General features: G+C 46.7%; 1 protein-coding gene across 2 annotated transcripts in view; it reads right to left on the bottom strand.

Moving 5' to 3' along the window:
• keap1a (kelch-like ECH-associated protein 1a) overlaps nucleotides 1-11,564 on the bottom strand; it is a 17,240-nt gene extending 5,676 nt beyond the window's left edge. The window contains exons 1-7 of one of the 2 annotated variants that reach the window (XM_084451267.1): nucleotides 11,254-11,564; nucleotides 9,480-9,569; nucleotides 4,161-5,294; nucleotides 3,402-3,601; nucleotides 2,812-2,968; nucleotides 796-888; nucleotides 145-291 (exon numbers count right to left, since the gene is read on the bottom strand). In XM_084451267.1, the coding sequence (XP_084307393.1) occupies nucleotides 145-291; nucleotides 796-888; nucleotides 2,812-2,968; nucleotides 3,402-3,601; nucleotides 4,161-4,370 (807 nt within the window). In that variant the 5' untranslated portion in view covers nucleotides 4,371-5,294; nucleotides 9,480-9,569; nucleotides 11,254-11,564. The remainder of the gene's footprint in view (nucleotides 1-144; nucleotides 292-795; nucleotides 889-2,811; nucleotides 2,969-3,401; nucleotides 3,602-4,160; nucleotides 5,295-9,479; nucleotides 9,570-11,253) is intronic. The other variant, XM_084451268.1, reaches the window with a different exon arrangement.
• Nucleotides 11,565-20,000: the final 8,436 nt, after the last annotated feature.

The following is a 20,000-nucleotide window of genomic DNA, read 5'->3' as shown; positions in this document are numbered from 1 at the left end:
GGAGGAGGAGAGGAATGGGGGAGGAGGAGAGGAGTGGGGAAGGAGGGGAGGAGGAGAGGAATGTGGGAGGAAGAGGAGGAGGAGGGGAGGAGGAGGAGGAGGAGGAACAGTAAGCCAGAGGAAGCCAGGGCGTGGCTGACTCACCTTGCTGAGTATGGGGCAGGTGAGGAGCTGGCGCTTCAGGAACTTGGGGGGGAGGGCGTAGATGCGCACGGCGTTCAGGAGGGCGTGCAGGTACTGGGCGCGGCCCTCCATGTCCCAGCCCACCCAGTCGGTGCACGCCTTATACACCTGCACCACATCCAGCACCACAGATCACTATCTATCTATCTATCTCTCTCTCTCTCTCTCTCTCTCTCTCTCTCTCTCTCTCTCTCTCTCTCTCTCTCTCTCTCTCTCTCTCTATCTATCTATCTATCTATCTATCTATCTATCTATCTATCTATCTATCTATTCATTCCGTAAAGCATTTTGGGTTGCATTTGCTTGTATGAACATATACTATACTAGGTAGATACTGTAGCTAGATAGGCAGACAGACAGACAGACAGACAGACAGACAGACAGACAGACAGACAGACAGACAGACAGACAGACAGACAATAGATAGATAGATAGAAAGATAGATAGATAGATATATGGATAGATAGATAGATAGATAGATAGATAGATAGATAGATAGATAGATAGATAGATAGATAGATAGATAGATAGATAGATAGATAGATAGATAGATAGATAGATAGATAGATAGATAGATGGATAGATAGATATAAACTTGATTTGACTACAGACCTCAGACTCACAGAGCACCTTGAGACTGTCCTGACTGATGAGGTCCAGCAGCTGGCAGTGAGAGAGACTGAAGAACTCTTCCTCTTTAATCACCTGGAGCACAGACACACCGTCAGTTACACTCAAACACACCGTCAGTTACACTCAGACACACCGTCAGTTACACTCAGACACGCCGTCAGTTACACTCTAACACACCGTCAGTTACACTCAGACACCGTCAGTTACATTCAAACACACCGTCAGTTACATTCAGACACACCGTCAGTTACACTCAGACACACCGTCAGTTACATTCAGACACACCGTCAGTTACACTCAGACACACCGTCAGTTACACTCACACACACTGTCAGTTACATTCAAACACACCGTCAGTTACTCTCAAACACACCGTCAGTTACATTCAGACACACCGTCAGTTACATTCAGACACACCGTCAGTTACATTCAGACACACCGTCAGTTACCCTCAAACACACCGTCAGTTACTCTCAAACACACCGTCAGTTACATTCAGACACACCGTCAGTTACTCTCAGACACACCGTCAGTTACACTCAGACACACCGTCAGTTACACTCAAACACACCGTCAGTTACACTCAAACACACCGTCAGTTACACTCAAACACACCGTCAGTTACACTCAGACACACCGTCAGTTACTCTCAAACACACTGTCAGTTACCCTCAAACACACCGTCAGTTACTCTCAAACACACCGTCAGTTACATTCAGACACACCGTCAGTTACACTCAAACACACCGTCAGTTACACTCAGACACACCGTCAGTTACATTCAGACACACCGTCAGTTACACTCAAACACATCGTCAGTTACCCTCAAACACACCGTCAGTTACACTCAGACACACCGTCAGTTACACTCAGACACACCGTCAGTTACATTAAGACACACCGTCAGTTACCCTCAGACACACCGTCTGTTACCCTCAAACACACCGTCAGTTACCCTCAAACACACTGTCAGTTACACTCAAACACACCGTCAGTTACTCTCAAACACACCGTCAGTTACCCTCAAACACACCGTCAGTTACACTCAGACACACCGTCAGTTACTCTCAGACACACCGTCAGTTACACTCAGACACACCGTCAGTTACATTCAGACACACCGTCAGTTACTCTCAGAAACACCGTCAGTTACCCTCAAACACACCGTCAGTTACATTTAACTTAGTTTATTTAAATCAGGACAAAGCATATTGATGAACATGTACAATACATGTAAATATGCCAGATTGTAGCCCGGAGGCTAGTTTCCATCTGGAGTCCATTAGGCAGGTTGATGTTACAGAACAAAGTTACAAGAGGTACAGAGGCAGTTAAACATATATAAAACACAGACACAGTACAATATATAAAACATAGAAAAAAAACGTTTTTCATGATGCTCTTGCACCCGGCCCCAGAAAGATATTGACCAATGACAGCACTGAGCCTTTTCATGTGACTTGTGGTGCTGCATTTGGACCAGAGTAAAGAAAGTGCTGTGTGAAAGCGAACCGCAGTAGCTGAGAAATGAAAACAATGTATCACTTTCACTTTTGGTGTGCAACAATGGTGGTCAATATGTGAATACGCCTAAGTCTACAATGTCTAGCCGATTTTCTATCTAATGGATTCAGTGTGTGAGTGTGTGTGTGTGTGTGTGTGTGTGTGTGTGTGTGTGTATGTATGTGTGTGTGTGTATATGTGTGTGTGTGGATGTGTGTGTGGGTATGTGTGCAAATGTGTTTGTGTGTGTGCATGTGTGTGTGTATGTGTGTGTGTGTGTGTTTCTGTGTGTATGTGTGCGAATGTGTGTGTGTGTGTTTGTGTGTGTGTATATGTGTGTGTGTATGTGTGTGTGTGTGTGTGTTTCTGTGTGTATGTGTGCGAATGTGTGTGTGTGTATGTGTGTGTATGTGTGTGTATGTGTGTGTGTGTGTATGTGTGTGTGTGTGTGTATGTGTGTGTGTATATGTGTGTGTGTGTGTGCGTACCCACCTCGTTGAAGTGTGTGTTGATGTACTGCCGACTGCGCTGGTGTAGCTCTGTGCAGCCGATCTCCTCAGTGAAGCGAGAGATCCCGATGACGTTGGCCGGCTCCAGGTTCTTCTCCAGGAAGTCACAGCAGGCCTTCGCCACATCCTCCATCTGGTACCTGGCCAAGGAAGAACGGAAATACAGAAGAACACATACCAACACCTGTAGGCAACACATCTATGGTCACAGCGGCAACTTTTCCGGACATAAAAAAGAACAATCCCAATGTCTATATTTCTGAACCTGAAAACAAATACTGAGCTATTTTCAATGCTTTTCACTGGCCTCAGGGTCGTAAGATGGTCAGAGCTTGTAAAGGCTATAGTCCCAGCTTTCCATTTAGGAAAATCACCAAAACAAAGTTACCAGGTTTCTACACAGCAGTGATGACATGGTGACGACATGCCTGTGTTTCACAAACATTCCCATGACATGAATGACTGTTATTAGCTGTATTATTACTGTCGGGCTATCTCAACCAGAGGGAGATAGAAAAATCACCATCCTCACAGTCAGTGTCAGCTTGGAGCCAACAGGGGGCGCCACCTCACCTCATGGCTGCCAGTAGGACGTGCAGCACGCACTTCTCCCCCACGGTGATGCGCGAGGTGTAGGCGAAGTCGATGAGCTTGCCCACCACCTGGGGGCAGACGTCTCGCATCGTCACCTCAGACGCCTGGCGCTCTCGGAAGTTACCGGTGAACATGGCCTTGAAGTAAGGGCTGCAGGAGGCCAGAACCACCCGGTGAACCTGAGGGGAGGAGGAGGAGGGGAGGAGGAGGAGGAGGAGGAGGGGAAGAGGAGGAGGGGAGGAGGAGGAGGGGAAGAGGAGGAGGGGAGGAGGAGGAGGGGAGGAGGAGGAGGGTAAGAGGAGGAGGGGAGGAGGAAGAGGGGGAGGAGAGGAGAGAGAGGAGGAGGGGAGGAATGATGGTTTTTGCCAGTCTTTTCCTCAGTCTCATTTTCACCTGCCTGATACGTTCTACGTGACGATTTCCATCATATAGAGTCACACTACTTTAATTACCTTATTACCTAAGATTAATTAGTGTGGTAATTCACCTTATTTCACAGTGAGATGAAGCCAGATTCAAATCAGAAAGCTGTCACCTCATATGACCCAAGGCCCACGGTTGTGACTGGACTCCTGTGTGGGAGTTTTAAATGCTTCTGAAAGCTCAAACCATGGTGTCTATTGTTTCTGTATTGTATTAATTATTTATTTTTCTGTTTATTTTATTTATTTATTTGTTTGTTTATTTATTAATTACAGCTTTATTGCGTGCAGCAGTTGTGCCCGGCCGGCCTCTCACCTTGAAGCGGACGGTCTTGTCCTTGTGGGTGACGTGGAGCGCCAGGTCACAGAGCAGCTGGCTGCGGCGCATCTCGTCCATGGCCTGCAGGGCGCGGCCGGCGTGGCCCTCCACCGTGTAGTCCAGGCAGCCCGAGCCACGCATCGACGGCACCGCGATGGCAGAGAAGTCCGCGTCCTTGGTCGGCCTCTTCCTACGCGGGCACATCATGGCTGGTCCGTGGGAGTGTGTGTGTGTGTGTGTTCTAGAAGTGTGTCAGGGGTAAGAGTCTCTCCCTCCTTCTCTCCGTCAGAGTCCTACTGAACTGGGCAGCGTCTCTTTTTAGACATGCAGTATAATCTCTCCTGTTTTTGTATTAATTAGTAATTAGTAATGGATCAGAAAGACGGCCTCTGTAGGAATGATGAGGTACTATTAGGGAATGTGACACTCTCTCAGTATAAAATCTTCAATTCATTCTTTGATAATTGTGAATGTAAATATGGTGACGTCTCGGCCGCGGGGACCTTCTTCAGACAGGCTGAGCGCGTGAGTTTCTCCATTTGTCAAGTTCAAAGCATCCGTGTTATCCTAGAGTGAGCGTCTATCCTAGAGTGAGCGTCTATCCTAGAGTGAGCGTCTATCCTAGAGTGAGCGTCTATCCTAGAGTGAGCGTGTATCCTAGAGTGAGCGTCTATCCTAGAGTGAGCGTCTATCCTAGAGTGAGCGTCTATCCTAGAGCGAGCGTCTATCCTAGAGTGAGCGTCTATCCCAGAGCGAGTGTTTCCTGTGAAGGCGAAGGTGAAGGGTGGTTTCTGGGTCCAGCAGGTGGCGCTATACTCAATCACGGGTCTACCACAGCCTGAGAGAGAACCACAGCCTGAGAGAGAACCTCCGTGTGCTGGCGGGATGAAGGAACCTGACTCCACTGGCGGATCTGGAGGACAACATGACTGCTGAGCATCTGCATCTGACCACGCAGGTCAAATCATGTTGAATTTATCGCTCACAATGATTCAATCCTTGATCCCAAGCCGACTTTTGAATGGAATTTCTAAACTTTCAGATTCTATTATGCTCAGGATTATGCTCCCTCAGTGAGTAAAGAGTTCCAGGGTGACTTCTGACCATCTGAGGGACATTCATTCATTCATTCTGAAAAGTCAAGAAAAAATGTTTACAGGCTGACATCCTTAAAATCACTTTTACACTGAAGTTGCTGTGTGCGAATGCGTGTGTGTGTGAGTTGGTGTGTGTGTGTGTGTGAGAGAGAGAGAGAGAGAGAGAGAGTGTGTGTGTGTTTGTCTGTGTGTAGCTTCTAAACTGTGGCAGCAGAGGTTTCACTTCCTCTGTGGTCAGACAGAACAGGATGGAGGAGATGATGGAGAAGGTGTAGGGGGGGGGGGGGGGTGTATATATATATATATATATATATATATATATATATATATATATATACACGAGGTGCGACCGAAAAGTCCCCGGATTGTGTCAGCCACGCTCATGCCTCTATTTGAATTGAAAAAACAAGACTATTCTGGTATAATATTGTTCACCTCACTCAATCGGTGCTTCTGTGACAGGCTGTTTTGTAGAGTGTCGCAGGGGTAGCTTGTCACAGTTGTGGCACTTTTCTCTACCAACTCCCAAAACTCAACAATTGTATTACAATAAAGAAAGTACACTCTCAAAACATTTTTATTACAGAATCTGCAGATAAATTACCCATTGTCCCCCTCAAAGTAGTCCCCCCCAGAGTTAATGAGTTCTTCTGCATTCGCTTTTACCACCCATGGAAGCACTTGGCAAAGTCCTCCTCTTTGAGCCACCTTAGTTCCCCACTCACAGTGGCTTTGATCTCTTCCACGGAGGTGGGTGGCAAAAGCGAATGCAGAAGTGTGAAGAAGTAGAGAGAGAGAGAGAGAGAGAGAGAGAGAGAGAGAGAGAGAGAGCACTTCCTCCTCACTTGTGCCCCTCACTGAGTCACATGTTGAGGGTACCACAGTGAAGTAAGGGTGCATCATGTCCACCGGCAAGCTGAATGTAGCTGAACAGCGGCAAGCTTACAGCTTCTTAGAGCGCACTAGAGCTGGAGTTTAGAGCTGGCCAGGCTACCCATGTTTTACACCTATGTTAGCAACAAGTGTTGTGTTGTGACTGCAGATTAACTAGCCAGGTTAAGATAACTAGCTAATGTTAGCTAATGCTAACGTTTGCTGTCTCTGCAGTTTTGCCAAAAACCGACCGCTGGGTGTGGTGGTCCAGGGACGAGCCCTGGCCGGATGTGGGGCCCAGAGCCGTGCGGCGGCTTTATCAACGGTGTTTCATGAAGAACCAAAGGCTTGGGTCACGACGCTTCAACAACCTGCGGTATAAACTACAATAACACACATTCACTTGGTCTACCCATGTGTGTTTTGCACCTGACCTGGCTCGATTCCACACTGTCCACAAACATCATCCAAAGTCCACACACCGAATGTTTTTATTCCGCACCGCACGGAAATTCTGTATTTTGTATTACCATGACTTTAGTTAAAGTTCCTGAAGAGACAGTGTGTTGCTCGGCCGTTTAGGACTGGCCTCTCATTCCTTGCACAGAGAAAGAATATCGTGTCCTCTGTAAACTTATGTTTTTGTAGAAATGAGCGCCCCCGGCTGTTCCACTCACCCCCTCTGCCGTGCCAAGTCTCTCTATCGACAAAACAGGAGTACCACGGGGTGGGGGGGGGTGGGTGTGAGTGAGGGCCTGGAAGAGACTCCAAGGTTGCTCTTCTTGACTGTATAAATGTTTATTGTAACTCCTAATTGGGGTCGCCACTCCTCACTGAGTTGGACGGTCCCCTTCTGCAGTTCTGTACTAGTTTTTTGGTAATAAGCTTCTTTTTTTTTTTTTTTACTTAGAACGTAGGCACTGAAGCTCTCCTGAACAATACTTTGTCACAGAAAATTCCACGACACTACTCTGCTTCGTTTGGCCTGGTTCAAGGGCAGTACTCTGCTTCGTTTGGCCTGGTTAAAGGGCGCTACTCTGCTTCGTTTGGCCTGGTTCAAGGGCAGTACTCTGCTTGGTTTGGCCTGGTTCAAGGGCACTACTCTGCTTCGTTTGGCCTGGTTCAAGGGCGCTACTCTGCTTCGTTTGGCCTGGTTCAAGGGCGCTACTCTGCTTCGTTTGGCCTGGTTCAAGGGCAGTACTCTGCTTGGTTTGGCCTGGTTCAAGGGCACTACTCTGCTTCGTTTGGCCTGGTTCAAGGGCGCTACTCTGCTTCGTTTGGCCTGGTTCAAGGGCACTACTCTGCTTCGTTTGGCCTGTTTCAAGGGCACTACTCTGCTTCGTTTGGCCTGGTTCAAGGGCACTACTCTGCTTCGTTTGGCCTGGTTCAAGGGCACTACTCTGCTTCGTTTGGCCTGGTTCAAGGGCACTACTCTGCTTCGTTTGGCCTGGTTCAAGGCCTGGTTCAAGGGCACTACTCTGCTTCGTTTGGCCTGGTTCAAGGGCACTACTCTGCTTCGTTTGGCCTGGTTCAAGGGCACTACTCTTCTTTCGTTTGGCCTGGTTCAAGGGCACTACTCTGCTTCGTTTGGCCTGGTTCAAGGGCACTACTCTGCTTCGTTTGGCCTGGTTCAAGGGCACTACTCTGCTTCGTTTGGCCTGGTTCCAGGGCAGTGTTACTCTGTTCTGACTGCTCTGCAGAAGTGCGGTCTAGTCATCCCTGGGAGGGGAACTGAAGTGCTGAGGTAGGCAGTTCAGAGAATGTCGGTGTTGTGTAACAGGACCTGATCTGTCTCTGGTGGTCTAACCTCTCACACTGCAGTCTGCCTCAACACCGGTCATAAGACCTATACCCACCAGTCTGCCTCAACACCGGTCATAAGACCTATACCCACCAGTCTGCCTCAACACCGGTCATGAGACCTATACCCACCAGTCTGCCTCAACACCGGTCATGAGACCTATACCCACCAGTCTGCCTCAACACCGGTCATAAGACCTATACCCACCAGTCTGCCTCAACACCGGTCATGAGACCTATACCCACCTGTCTGCCTCAACACCGGTCATAAGACCTATACCCACCAGTCTGCTTCAACACCGGTTATAAGACCTATACCCACCAGTCTGCCTCAACACCGGTCATGAGACCTATACCCACCAGTCTGCCTCAACACCGGTCATAAGACCTATACCCACCAGTCTGCCTCAACACCGGTCATGAGACCTATACCCACCAGTCTGCCTCAACACCGGTCATAAGACCTATACCCACCAGTCTGCCTCAACACCGGTCATGAGACCTATACCCACCAGTCTGCCTCAACACCGGTCATGAGACCTATACCCACCAGTCTGCCTCAACACCGGTCATGAGACCTATACCCACCAGTCTGCCTCAACACCGGTCATGAGACCTATACCCACCAGTCTGCCTCAACACCGGTCATAAGACCCATACCCACCAGAGAGAGAGAGAGAGAGAGGAGGGAGAGGGAGAGAGGGACAGAGGGTGGGGGAGGGGTGGAGAGAGATTTCGCGGTGGGTTAGCCTTATCTCGTAGCTCATCTACTCAGCGGGTGAGAGAGAGTGAAGAAGAGAGAAAGAGAGCACAAAAGAGAGAGAGAGAGAGGGGGGGGGGGAGTGTATCTAGAACACAGTTTGCCATAAAGGCCCTTTGTGCTTGTCTGATCAGGTTTGTGGGGGTGAACCATGGATAACAGAGAGGCATGGCGGCCTCCAGCCTCCAGAAATACAACTCGGCGCACGCTGTATCATGTTTAGTACTCTCCATACTGATACCATGTTGCATTAGTACTTCACATACTATATAGCATGTTGTGTTAGTACTTCACATAGTGGTAGCATGTTGTATTCGTATTGTATACTGATAGCATGTTGTATGAGTACTTTACATGCATAGTGATAGCATGTTGTATTAGTACTTTACATATTGATAGTATGTTGTTTTAGTACTTTGTAATAATCCAGTGTGGGCTGGGGCAAATCTGAAGATGCCACTATGATAATAAGAGTCGATCGATCAATTATCAACCAATCAACCAATCAACCAATCAACCAACCAACCCATCAATCAACCAATCAATCAACCAATCAATCAATCAATCAATCAATCAATCAATCAATCAATCAATCAATCAATCAATCAATAAATAAATAAATCAACCAATCAACCAGCCAATCAATCAATCAAATGATCAATCTATCTATCAGTCAATCAATCAATCAATCAATCAAAGTCTCTGAGAAACTATATGATGCCTCAGGGTTGCCCACCTCTGGGTCACATCCTCAAGGCAGTGATTCTGATTGACAGCTCAACTCACCAATGGAATGTTTGGGCGGGGCAGATGATGATGACAGCTGTGAAAGTGACCCTCTTGGATAGATACAGTGGCCTACTACAGCATGGCAGCCTTTGAACAGAAACCAGAAAATGACCCAAATTTAGTCAGAGTACAAATGCTCTAGTTTCAATCAAGGTGCAGTGGTGTTGGTGCACATCCTGAGTCAGCGTGGAACGGAAACCATTGTCAACCATTAACAAACAGAACACTACAAGAACACACTACTAGAACCCACTACTGGAACACACTACAAGAACACACTACAAGAACACACTACTAGAACCTACTACTAGAACACACTATTAGAACACGCTACTAGAACACACTATTAGAACACGCTACTAGAACACACTACTAGAACATGCTACTAGAACACACAACTAGAATATGAGTTCACTTCCTGAATTGTAAAAATTGAAATATCGAGAACCAGAGACACATGACCTATCCACTGATGCCAAACACCACTAGACCAGTGTGTGTGTGTGTGTGTGTGTGTGTGTGTGTGTGTGTGAGGGGTTGGGCGGTGGGGGGCATATCTGGACGTTTCATTGGCAGGCAGGTTACTCATCAGACTAATGAACTCTGCTACACTGACAGCTGATGGCGGACACCTTACCCTAACCCTAACCACCCTTCCCCCTAACCCAATGTGAATTTAAAAACGTGAGGAGGACGTGCCTCACTTCCCTAAGTTCAGTGACACAGTAGCAACAGCGGGACACATTCTGTCAAGTCATGCTAGATCACCTCAGGGCAACTAGACAGATCAAACTGGTTTGAATTATGTTAAATCCCACTAGTTCTCTTCTATTTAAATAATCCCAACGAGCCACCCTGCTTGAGCTATGATTAGTTGTGACACGGTGCACGAGACAGCTTCTGAGAGAGAATACAAGCCAGATGAACATTAACACAAACACAACAGTGACACCAGTCCTGTTATTACATAACACACTCCTACACAACCCAGGCCCCCTAACACACTCCTACACAACCCAGGCCCCCTAACACACAACTACACAACCCAGGCCCCCTAACACACAACTACACAACCCAGCCCCCCTAACACACAACTACACAACCCAGGCCCCGTAACACACAACTACACAACCCAGCCCCCCTAACACACTCCTACACAACCCAGGCCCCCTAACACACAACTACACAACCCAGCCCCCCTAACACACAACTACACAACCCAGGCCCCCTAACACACAACTACACAACCCAGCCCCCCTAACACACTCCTACACAACCCAGCCCCCCTAACACACAACTACACAACCCAGCCCCCCTAACACACAACTACACAACCCAGCCCCCCTAACACACAACTACACAGCCTAAGCCCCGTCGGATAACACACTCACAATCCATGCAGGCCCCGTCGGATAAGGGTCATATTGACCTGACTTGTAGCCGCCGTTAGTGCGCACGCAGACAGACTATCCAGGTGAATCAAAAAACCAATCACTTTAATGTAGGGCCTACTGAGCAGTGTGTGGAGTTACTAACACGGATCAATAGCATTCATTTTACTTAATTTTGACTGATAAATGTTGCACAAATAAATAGGCTACACACGCAACACACACACACACACACACACACACACACACACAGAAGTCTACTAGCACCTTTGGAACCATATTACATTCAACTATATACATCAACTGTAGGTCTACATCAACAACATGACAACAACAACAACAAAAACAGAGCGGCTCTGCAGTAGCCTTGGTAAACTCACCTCAAATGAGCGTCCATAAACCCTACATCAACAGTCGTAATGTCATCTAGCACTCGTGAATAGTGTGCGGCAGTTTCAAAGTGCAGACTGCCTGTGGAGATGAGCGTCTGTCAAAAGCGGCCGCAGATTTGGCGACTTTACGCGCAGCTGGCAGATGACGCGTATTGGATGTCACGGCTCAGTTTACCAATCAGGCGCAACATCAGAGACGGCTCCAACACTACGGCAGCTTTCCAGAGTTCACACCATATTATACCTCCATGGTTCACACCCACAGTTCAAACCTTCAGTCTTGGCGGTGGCTGCGCTCTTACCCCTACGAGTTGTGGGTATTGTCGTCTATGGGGCATTCGCTGTGGCCTAGAGCCACGATTTCAACATCACCATGACGGAGCAACTATCCGTTCCTAACAACAGCAACATTCCTCAATGTGAACATGAACCGTGAATGGGAGGCTACAACAACAGTCATGCGCCATGGTTTATAACCCACAGTTGACTTAGAGTGAGACACTGTAGGCTAGCCTCGAACTTATATACGCAAACTTGTCTAAAAATGGCAAAGTTTTGTTTCTTCCAGTGTTTCTGTTGTGAATCACAGAAAGCGAGGCTCGGGAAGCAGAACTCCCGTTTCCTCATTCTAAAATGACGAGTCATTCAGTGAGGAAACAGTGCCAGGTACCAGCCGATTCTACCCAGGCGAGACTAATTTCAATGTCACAATAAAACTATATATGCTTGCATGTCGTATCAGTGCAAAGATCATCTTCCCTCAGTAGGGGGGGAGGGTCAGTAATCCAGGCATCAGACCCCTTCATGTTACGTAGAAACGACTGAAGTTGGTTCCCCTCAAGGAATGAGCTGCTCCGGAATATGATATTGAATGACTATTGAATATAATACTGGACTAATAGGGCTATGATGTTGGACTATAGTGTAACGCCCAGTATGTCTAGGTTCCCCTCATCAAAGAGGCACTGAAAGGATATTATGTAGGCATACAAAAGTTTATTAATAGTAGAACAGTGCACGTCACAAACTATTATATTGCTTGACAATGCTACAGTACATGGCCCCATTTCAGAGGTGAGGAGTTGGACTCATCCCAGTCTGAGCAAACAGCCTCTTATCTTTTTCTAGAAGTCCATAAGTATACTCTAACCATAATATCTCCCCCTAGACCATAACTAGGCCGTGACCTGCACAACCAAACAGCTTCTTATCTCTTTCTAAGCCCCAGACTATAACTAGACCATAATACCTCCTCCTAGACCATAACTAGACCATAATACTCCTCCTAGCTAGACCATGACCTCCAGACCCGCTGAGTCACTGCCCCACCCAGTATGCATTGTGTTTGAGTGCGTGTGTGCAGCGTGTGTGTGTGTGTGTGTGTGTGCGTGTGCGTCAGTGTTGGGAGTATCTGATTACAAAGTAACGGATTACTGTAACCAGATTACTTTTTCCAATAACTTGTAATGTAAGGGATTACACTTGAATTTTCAGTAATCAGATTACAGTTACTGAGCTGAAATGTGACGTGCATTGCCTGCTCCCTTTCATGTGGTTGCTATGTGCATGTGGTGTCTCAGTCATGGCTGAACTGACTGTTTATGTCATCAGGGTCAAGATGTGACAAGAATACTTCTATCTTTCGGGTATGGGAAGATCTGGTTTTACAAAGTAACTCAAAGCTCAAAGTAAAGTAATCGCTGGTCTAGCTGCAGAGGCTCCCAAAACGGACTACACTTATATAGCGCTTTTCCACCTTAGCGGCACTCAAAGCGCTTTACAATGGCCTCTCATTCACCCATTTACAATGGCCTCTCATTCACGGTAGCTGCCATGCAAGGTGCTAACCTGCTCATTGGGAGCAATTGGGGGTTAGGTGTCTTGCTCAAGGACACTTCGACATGTGGACAGTCAGAGCTGGGATTCGAACCACTGACCCTTTGATCATTGAACGACCCACTCTACCAACTGAGCTACAGCCGCCCCAACCCTAACCATATTCTTACTGGCACTACATCGGCACAAGACTGAAAGAAGCCTCAACCCCAGTCAGGAGCTGGGCTGACATCGTCCGGCGTGGAGGCAAACCCAGCAAGAAACTAAACGAGTGAACAAACTCCCGCTCCACCACCTCGGCTGTCATGGCCAAACAGGTCAAATCCTCTGAATAACGAAATGTCTGACAATATTAAGTACGCTGAACCCAGGCAAGTTAACCACACCACCATTAGCATTAAGGCTAGCCAAAACCCAAGAAATAAAAGGAACAGTGCCAACCCCACACCAGAGAAGACTCACTTTTCTGGGACTCAGGCAGGTAAGGCAGACACTGAAAATCTATCCATGGCTGACATCTGTCAGGGAGCTAACAGAGCTGCTACCAGTTATCCTCTCTACGCATCCAAGTGATATGAGAATCATCATCCATGCTGGGACTTATGACATTCTGCACAGGAAAACTGGCTCTGATCCTGAAAGGCAGGCACGTGCACTCATAGACCTCAAGGGGGGCGAGGGGTCCTGCCTTTTTCGCCTCTCATAGAGAAGTACCTTTTTCTGCAGGCTAAACCTTTTTGTGCGTGGCTGTAAGCCAGCGCACTAATTATAGCAAATGTCCGATTGTCACTCCCTCCCTCCCTCCCTCCCTCCCTGGCTTCCTCCGTCCCGTTGTTGACCTGCGGTTCTATTATAGATATATGTTGTATATGTTGCTACCACAAGAGGCAGATAGACAGCATTTACCGTTTTTGGCCATGGGAGGGCAGCAACAGGCTTAGAAAGACTTTGTTCCTTGTTGAGTGTAGTACTAGCAGTACTTATAACAAACACCTACTGCTTCTCACTGCTACTGCTTCTCACCTCAACTTCCATACAACACCTCCACAGCTACTGCCCGGCCCCGGATTGGGCTATAGACACACGGTCTCCAATGAAGGGTGCATGGGGATGGCCTGGCAATCACTGACCTGCCCCCCACAACCTCTGACCTGAGGGGGCGGAGTCTCGCCACCACGCCACGGTCCCCACATCTCAGCCCCTGAGTTGGCTAAAGACACAGTTTTCAAGGTTGGGTGCATGTGGGTGGCCCGGAGAGCAGTACACTGTCCTCAAAAGGACAGGGGAAACCTCCCCTGTGGGCTTGAGGGGGCGGAGTCTTGTCACCACGCCAATATCCACGCCAAAGACCCCACAACTAAGCCCCTGAGTGAGCTAGAGACACACGATCTTCACTGGTGAGTGAATGGAGATTGCCCGGAGGTCACTGTACTGTCCGCGACCGGCTGTGACCCAAGGAGGCGGCGTCTCGCCACCATGCCACTATCCATGACCGACATGACAGACCCTACAACTAAGCAAGTGGCCGTGTTGTCATCTTGTCGCGTGAAATGTAACCACACTTTAGAAGGTTTATGCCTAGACGACATGTTGCTGGCTTCTTCTACCACGGTCTAATAAAACAAAACAAGGCAGCGTGCGTGTGACGACATTGCGCATGCGCAGCAACGACAGGAATCGATAGCGGGATCGTTATGGGTTTTGGCTTATGATTCCAAGGAATCGATTCACTGGGAACCGGTTCGCAACAAGAACCGGTTTTCGATGCGCATCCCTACATATGCCTATTATACCCATAGGCCTATAATGTCCATATGTCCATATAGTCCATGACTATTGCCCAGTAGCACTCACCTCTGTGGTGATCAACTGCTTTGAGAGGTTGGTGAAGGACTACATCTACTCCAAACTGCCCTGTACACTGGACCCTCTACAGTTTGCCTATCGACCCAACAGGTCCACAGAGGACGCCATCGGCCACATCCTTCACACTTCACCTGGGCAAAGGGAAGGGGAATTTAGTGAGATTGCTGTTCATTGACTTTATTTCAGCTTTCAACACCATAACACCCCGCCCCTCTCAACACACTCCCAACTGCTATACTCCCTGTACATACATAAAGATGTAAGCAGGTTAAATATGAAGTGCCTCTGACTTTGCAAACCAAAGATATGAGGGGAGTGAGATTCTGCCAGCCTGTTTGGAATCTCACTCCCCTCATATCTTTGGTTTAGACTTTACCTTAGATTTGACTATCGACTTTGCACATTTCATCCTCACAGGATGCATCATTCACCGCGCCATTCTCCATGTCTGCTGTGGAGTATGCACGTCACGTCATGTGCGCACACATATCTTACTCCGCCAGGAGATGGCAGTGTTCCCTACTTTAGCAGGATTTAACAACTTTATTTACACCATTACATAAACATGCTTCCTGGATGTACAATTGATTAATCTGTCTTGTTCTGTCCTGAAATTTGATCAGATTTGCCACTATAATAATAGTAATCATACTGTAATATCCCAGGGACTCAGAAAATCAGGCATCTAATAAAATTCTGATTGAAGACGTAGTGAGTGGTGTCCCATTTCTTAGGTAAAGATTTCAACCCCTATCCCTTGTTGCTCCGTTCTGAAGGGCCACTACCCAGGCAAGGGCACTCCAAAACTAGGGGCTAGGGCTAAGGGAGGTATTGGGATTGGGCCTATTGTTTCGGTAGCTAGTTAGTAGCCTAATATTTGCTAGGTAACATCATCTCTCTCTCTCTCTCTCTCTCTCTCTCTCTCTCTCTCTCTCTCAGTTCAATTCAATTGAGTCTGCTTTATTGGCATAAATGTTAAGCAATGTTGCCAAAGCGTTTAAAAGCAAAGGAACAAAACATCATCATTAATACAGCAGAAAAAACACTATAATAAATCAAACAGTACAATTCATGTAATCATGTGTATGTGTGTATGTGAGTGTATGCGGGCGTGCTTCTGTGTGTGTGTGTGTATATAGCACACACACACACACACATATAAATATATATATATATATATATATACATACACAGTATATAGCCTATCTATCTATCTATCTATCTATCTATCTATCTATCTATCTATCTATCTATCTATCTATCTATCTATCTATCTATCTATCTATCTATCTGTCTATCTATCTATCTATCTATCTATCTATCTATCTATCTATCTATCTATCTATCTATCTATCTATCTATCTATCTATCTATCTCTTTCCAATCAAAGAAAATAGGCTAAATGTTCTCTAATATCATCATTAATCAGTAACAGTGCAATTTTGATTGTAGGCTTCTGACTTAACCATTTATCACTCTACTGGATTTCTGTAGGGTAATGCATCTTCATCACAGTGGCAACCTACAGCCCCCCCCCCCCCCCCCCCCCCCTCCGCCCACCCTCTACTGTGACTCTGTGACAGGAAAGCATAGCAGGTACAGTTATCACAAATTAACAGCCTATCTAATATAAGTAGGCATACTTGTTACCATCAGCTAATGTTCTATAATGAGTGGGCATACAGGCTAATGGACTTAAACAACAACAGACTAAGTCAACAGACTTAATTGTAGGCTTCTAACTTTTGCTATAGCTCCTAGTAACTTGTTTAGAAAGGAGATGTACTTGTGAGTTCTGGCAAGTAGTACAGTAGTATTGACCTACATTGAAGTCACTTTGGATAAAGGCTTCTGCTAAATGACTGTAATGTAGGCTAATATCACTCACAGCGACATAGAGTAGGATATGCAGCTAAGTAATTTGCTAGCTATTTATGGCTAGTAGTAGCCTACTTAAAAAAAATATATATATATATTACATATTTTGCTAATAAAAAATGTGCTGCAAGTGCTGCACAACCTAAGTTCCCTTTTTGTGCGTGGCTGTAAGCCAGCGCACCATAGATAGCGTTTGTCGGGTTGTCAATCCCTCCGTCCCATTGTTGACCGGCATTATGTTGCCACCACAAGAGGCAGTGGTCTCAGCACACCAAAATAAAAACACTATGACATCCCACATTATCAAGTTCTTGGGTAGTATAGTGGATGAAGCGCCTGACTCCCATGTGGAAGATCATGGGTTCGATTCCCGGTTGAGCATGAGCCTGTTTGATTTTTAACTTAAGCCATGACCTCTCTTCCTCTCCTCTCTGCCCCCTTTTTCAGACGGACAGGAGAGATCCCATGAAAAGGTTTTTTGTGCGTGGCTGTAAGCCATGTTGTCCATCCCTCCGTCCCATTGTTCACCTGCATTTCTATGTTGCATTTTAATTAATAAATAAATTAAAATAATTTTAATAAATATGAGCATTGTGATTTGTCATTTGTGTTTGTCACTGGATGTTATAGAAGCTATGTAAAAATGTGGTTACCTGGTGGTGCTATGTTAGTTTGAAATACTCCTGAATAACTTTGAAATACTCCTGTTTTGAAATTATACCTACAGTATACAGTAGGTGTCTCAGTAATTACCCATTTTATATTACGCTATACTTTGTATATATTTACCAGGTAAATGTTTAGTAATCGGGGGACTATGAAAGGAAGGGTTACCCAAAAAATGTTCAGAGTAAGTTAATTTAGCAATAGAAATCCATAAGCCAAGGGCCAATTGGGCCTAGGATATAGACAATGAACTACCAGTGGAATGGTCGTGGAGCAATAGCGGGAGCATTTCGGATTACTAGCGGACCGCTGTCCCTGACGCTAATAATCCACCAGAGGTCCACTTGTCATTCGATGTGCAAATGGCCAGGAACCCACCAGCGGATTCGGCCGGAGGTCCGCCAGCTCGTCCATCGGGGACCCGCTGTAGGTCCACTAGCCTTGTGTTATCTGGGTTTATCCCTTACCTTTGTCCAGAAACAGAAGTTGAACCAACTGCAGCAAAATAGCTAACGTTACAGGAATCATCAGTGTAACTGCTTTAGCCACTGACCGCTACCATTAATGTTATGGAAGCTGCTGCTAGTTGTTGTGGGCTCATGAGCTAACTGGCTATCCCGCTCTTATTGTGCTGGATTAGCATTGGAAGCATTGGAACTGATGTGTCCAGGCGACAAAACCTATCTTATTTATTTATTTATCAGACATTATTTTGTGTCATTTCAATTCACAGTTATTTCAGTGGCATGACTAGCTTCCGTTCTACCAGTCGTGAACAGAAACAAGCCAGCCACGCTCATAAGCCAGGCTGGACCTGGCCTGGTTTAAACTTTCACCCCTGCCCCTCTAACATCCAGTGCAGGTCCCTGCTGAACGGAGACCTCCCTGCTAGTGGAGAAATTGAGTGACTGCAAAATATATTAATCTCAGGCCCCGTTCCAACTTTTGGGAAAGGAAGCAAATCTTTCAGCAGACTCCTCGACCTGAATACATGGCTGACATCGGCATGCCTCACCCATGGGATAAAGTTCATTGAAAATTGATATCTTTTGGAACTGCAGAGATCGCTTCAGACCCGATGGCACTTACCCAAACATCAACGATACCAGAGTGCTTGGTGCCAACCTACGTCAGGGAATGCGTCTTGGAATGCCGTTCCCAAACAAGATAGGCAGTGTTCTCAGGGAAAACACTTGTGTCTCACCCCCCCCCCCCCCCCCCCACACACACACACACACCTGACCTGACCTCCAAAACACCCAAGGCACGCAGAGGCCAAACCCAAACAAGAGAGACGTGAGGGTCAACGCACGCAGGCAGAAAGCCTCCACCCCTCCCCCTGCGCCGGACCCTCCACATCACATCAGCCAGGCCACGAGGACGATGTCTCTGTCCCAGGGAACCCAACGACCCCCCTCCCCATTCAGAAGACACCACTCAGAAGATGTCTCTGTCCCAACCAGTAACCCGAGGACGCCCTTCCCCTCCTCCACCACACTCACTAATCAAGGACTTACTGAAAGACGCCACGCTGAAGCTCCGTCAAATTCATGAACTACTGCACAACGATAACCACAGACGTCACCGTTCAGGTGTCCACCAGAAATGAGACAGACCCCGTGCCACCTCTTTAAACAGAGACAGACCCCATGCCACCCCTTTAAACAGAGACAGACCCCCATGCCACCCCTTTAAACAGAGACAGACCCCATGCCACCCCTTTAAACATACCGGTGATCTTAAGCAGCCGGTAGCATGGTCAAACATTGTAGAAATCACAGACCATCTGGTGCCTTTCTTAGGTCACCTAGATCACCTCAGGTCAACCAGACAGATCAAACTGGTTTGAATTATGTTAAATCCCACTAGTTCTCTTCTATTTAAAGGAGTAGTAAAGGGGAAATGCATGTTTACCCCTGTTTTCACCCATGATCATATACAATGGTTCAGATCAAAACGTTGACAAAACTAGCACTTTTGAGAAAGTCTGATAATTGCTCTACCACCGTTTTGGTCATACAATGGATGTGGGTGGGCACCTTGAAAAATCTTTCAAAAACATGTTAAACTCTCGATTTCAAAGACAAGAAGCTTGACATAATTTTCATAATTTTGGCTTTGTACACCACCACAATGGATTTGAGGGTCAAAAGCAGCAGGATGAATTCTGATGTGTTTCGGGCAATAATATCTGCTCATATTCAGTCAAATGCTTCAGAACTCATTGGAAAGCGCTTCATAGTGCAGATAGACAATGACCGAAGCATAATGTGAAAGCAACCAAAGAGTCTTTCAAGGCAAAGAAGTGGAATATTCTACAATGGCCAAATCAATCACCTGACCTGAATCTAATTGAGCATGTATTTCACGACCAACGACCAAAGAACAAGGAGGAACTGAGGACAATCGCAGTAGAGGCCTGGCAGAGCATCACTAGGGATGAAACCCAGCATCTGGTGATTTCTATGGGTTCCAGACTACAGGCTGTC

The sequence above is a fragment of the Borostomias antarcticus genome, assembly GCF_949987555.1.
Source record: "Borostomias antarcticus genome assembly, chromosome: 16".
In the NCBI taxonomy this organism is placed as follows: domain Eukaryota; kingdom Metazoa; phylum Chordata; class Actinopteri; order Stomiiformes; family Stomiidae; genus Borostomias; species Borostomias antarcticus.
Note: the sequence above shows the minus strand (reverse complement) of the source record. Positions and strands in the feature narration are given on the sequence as shown.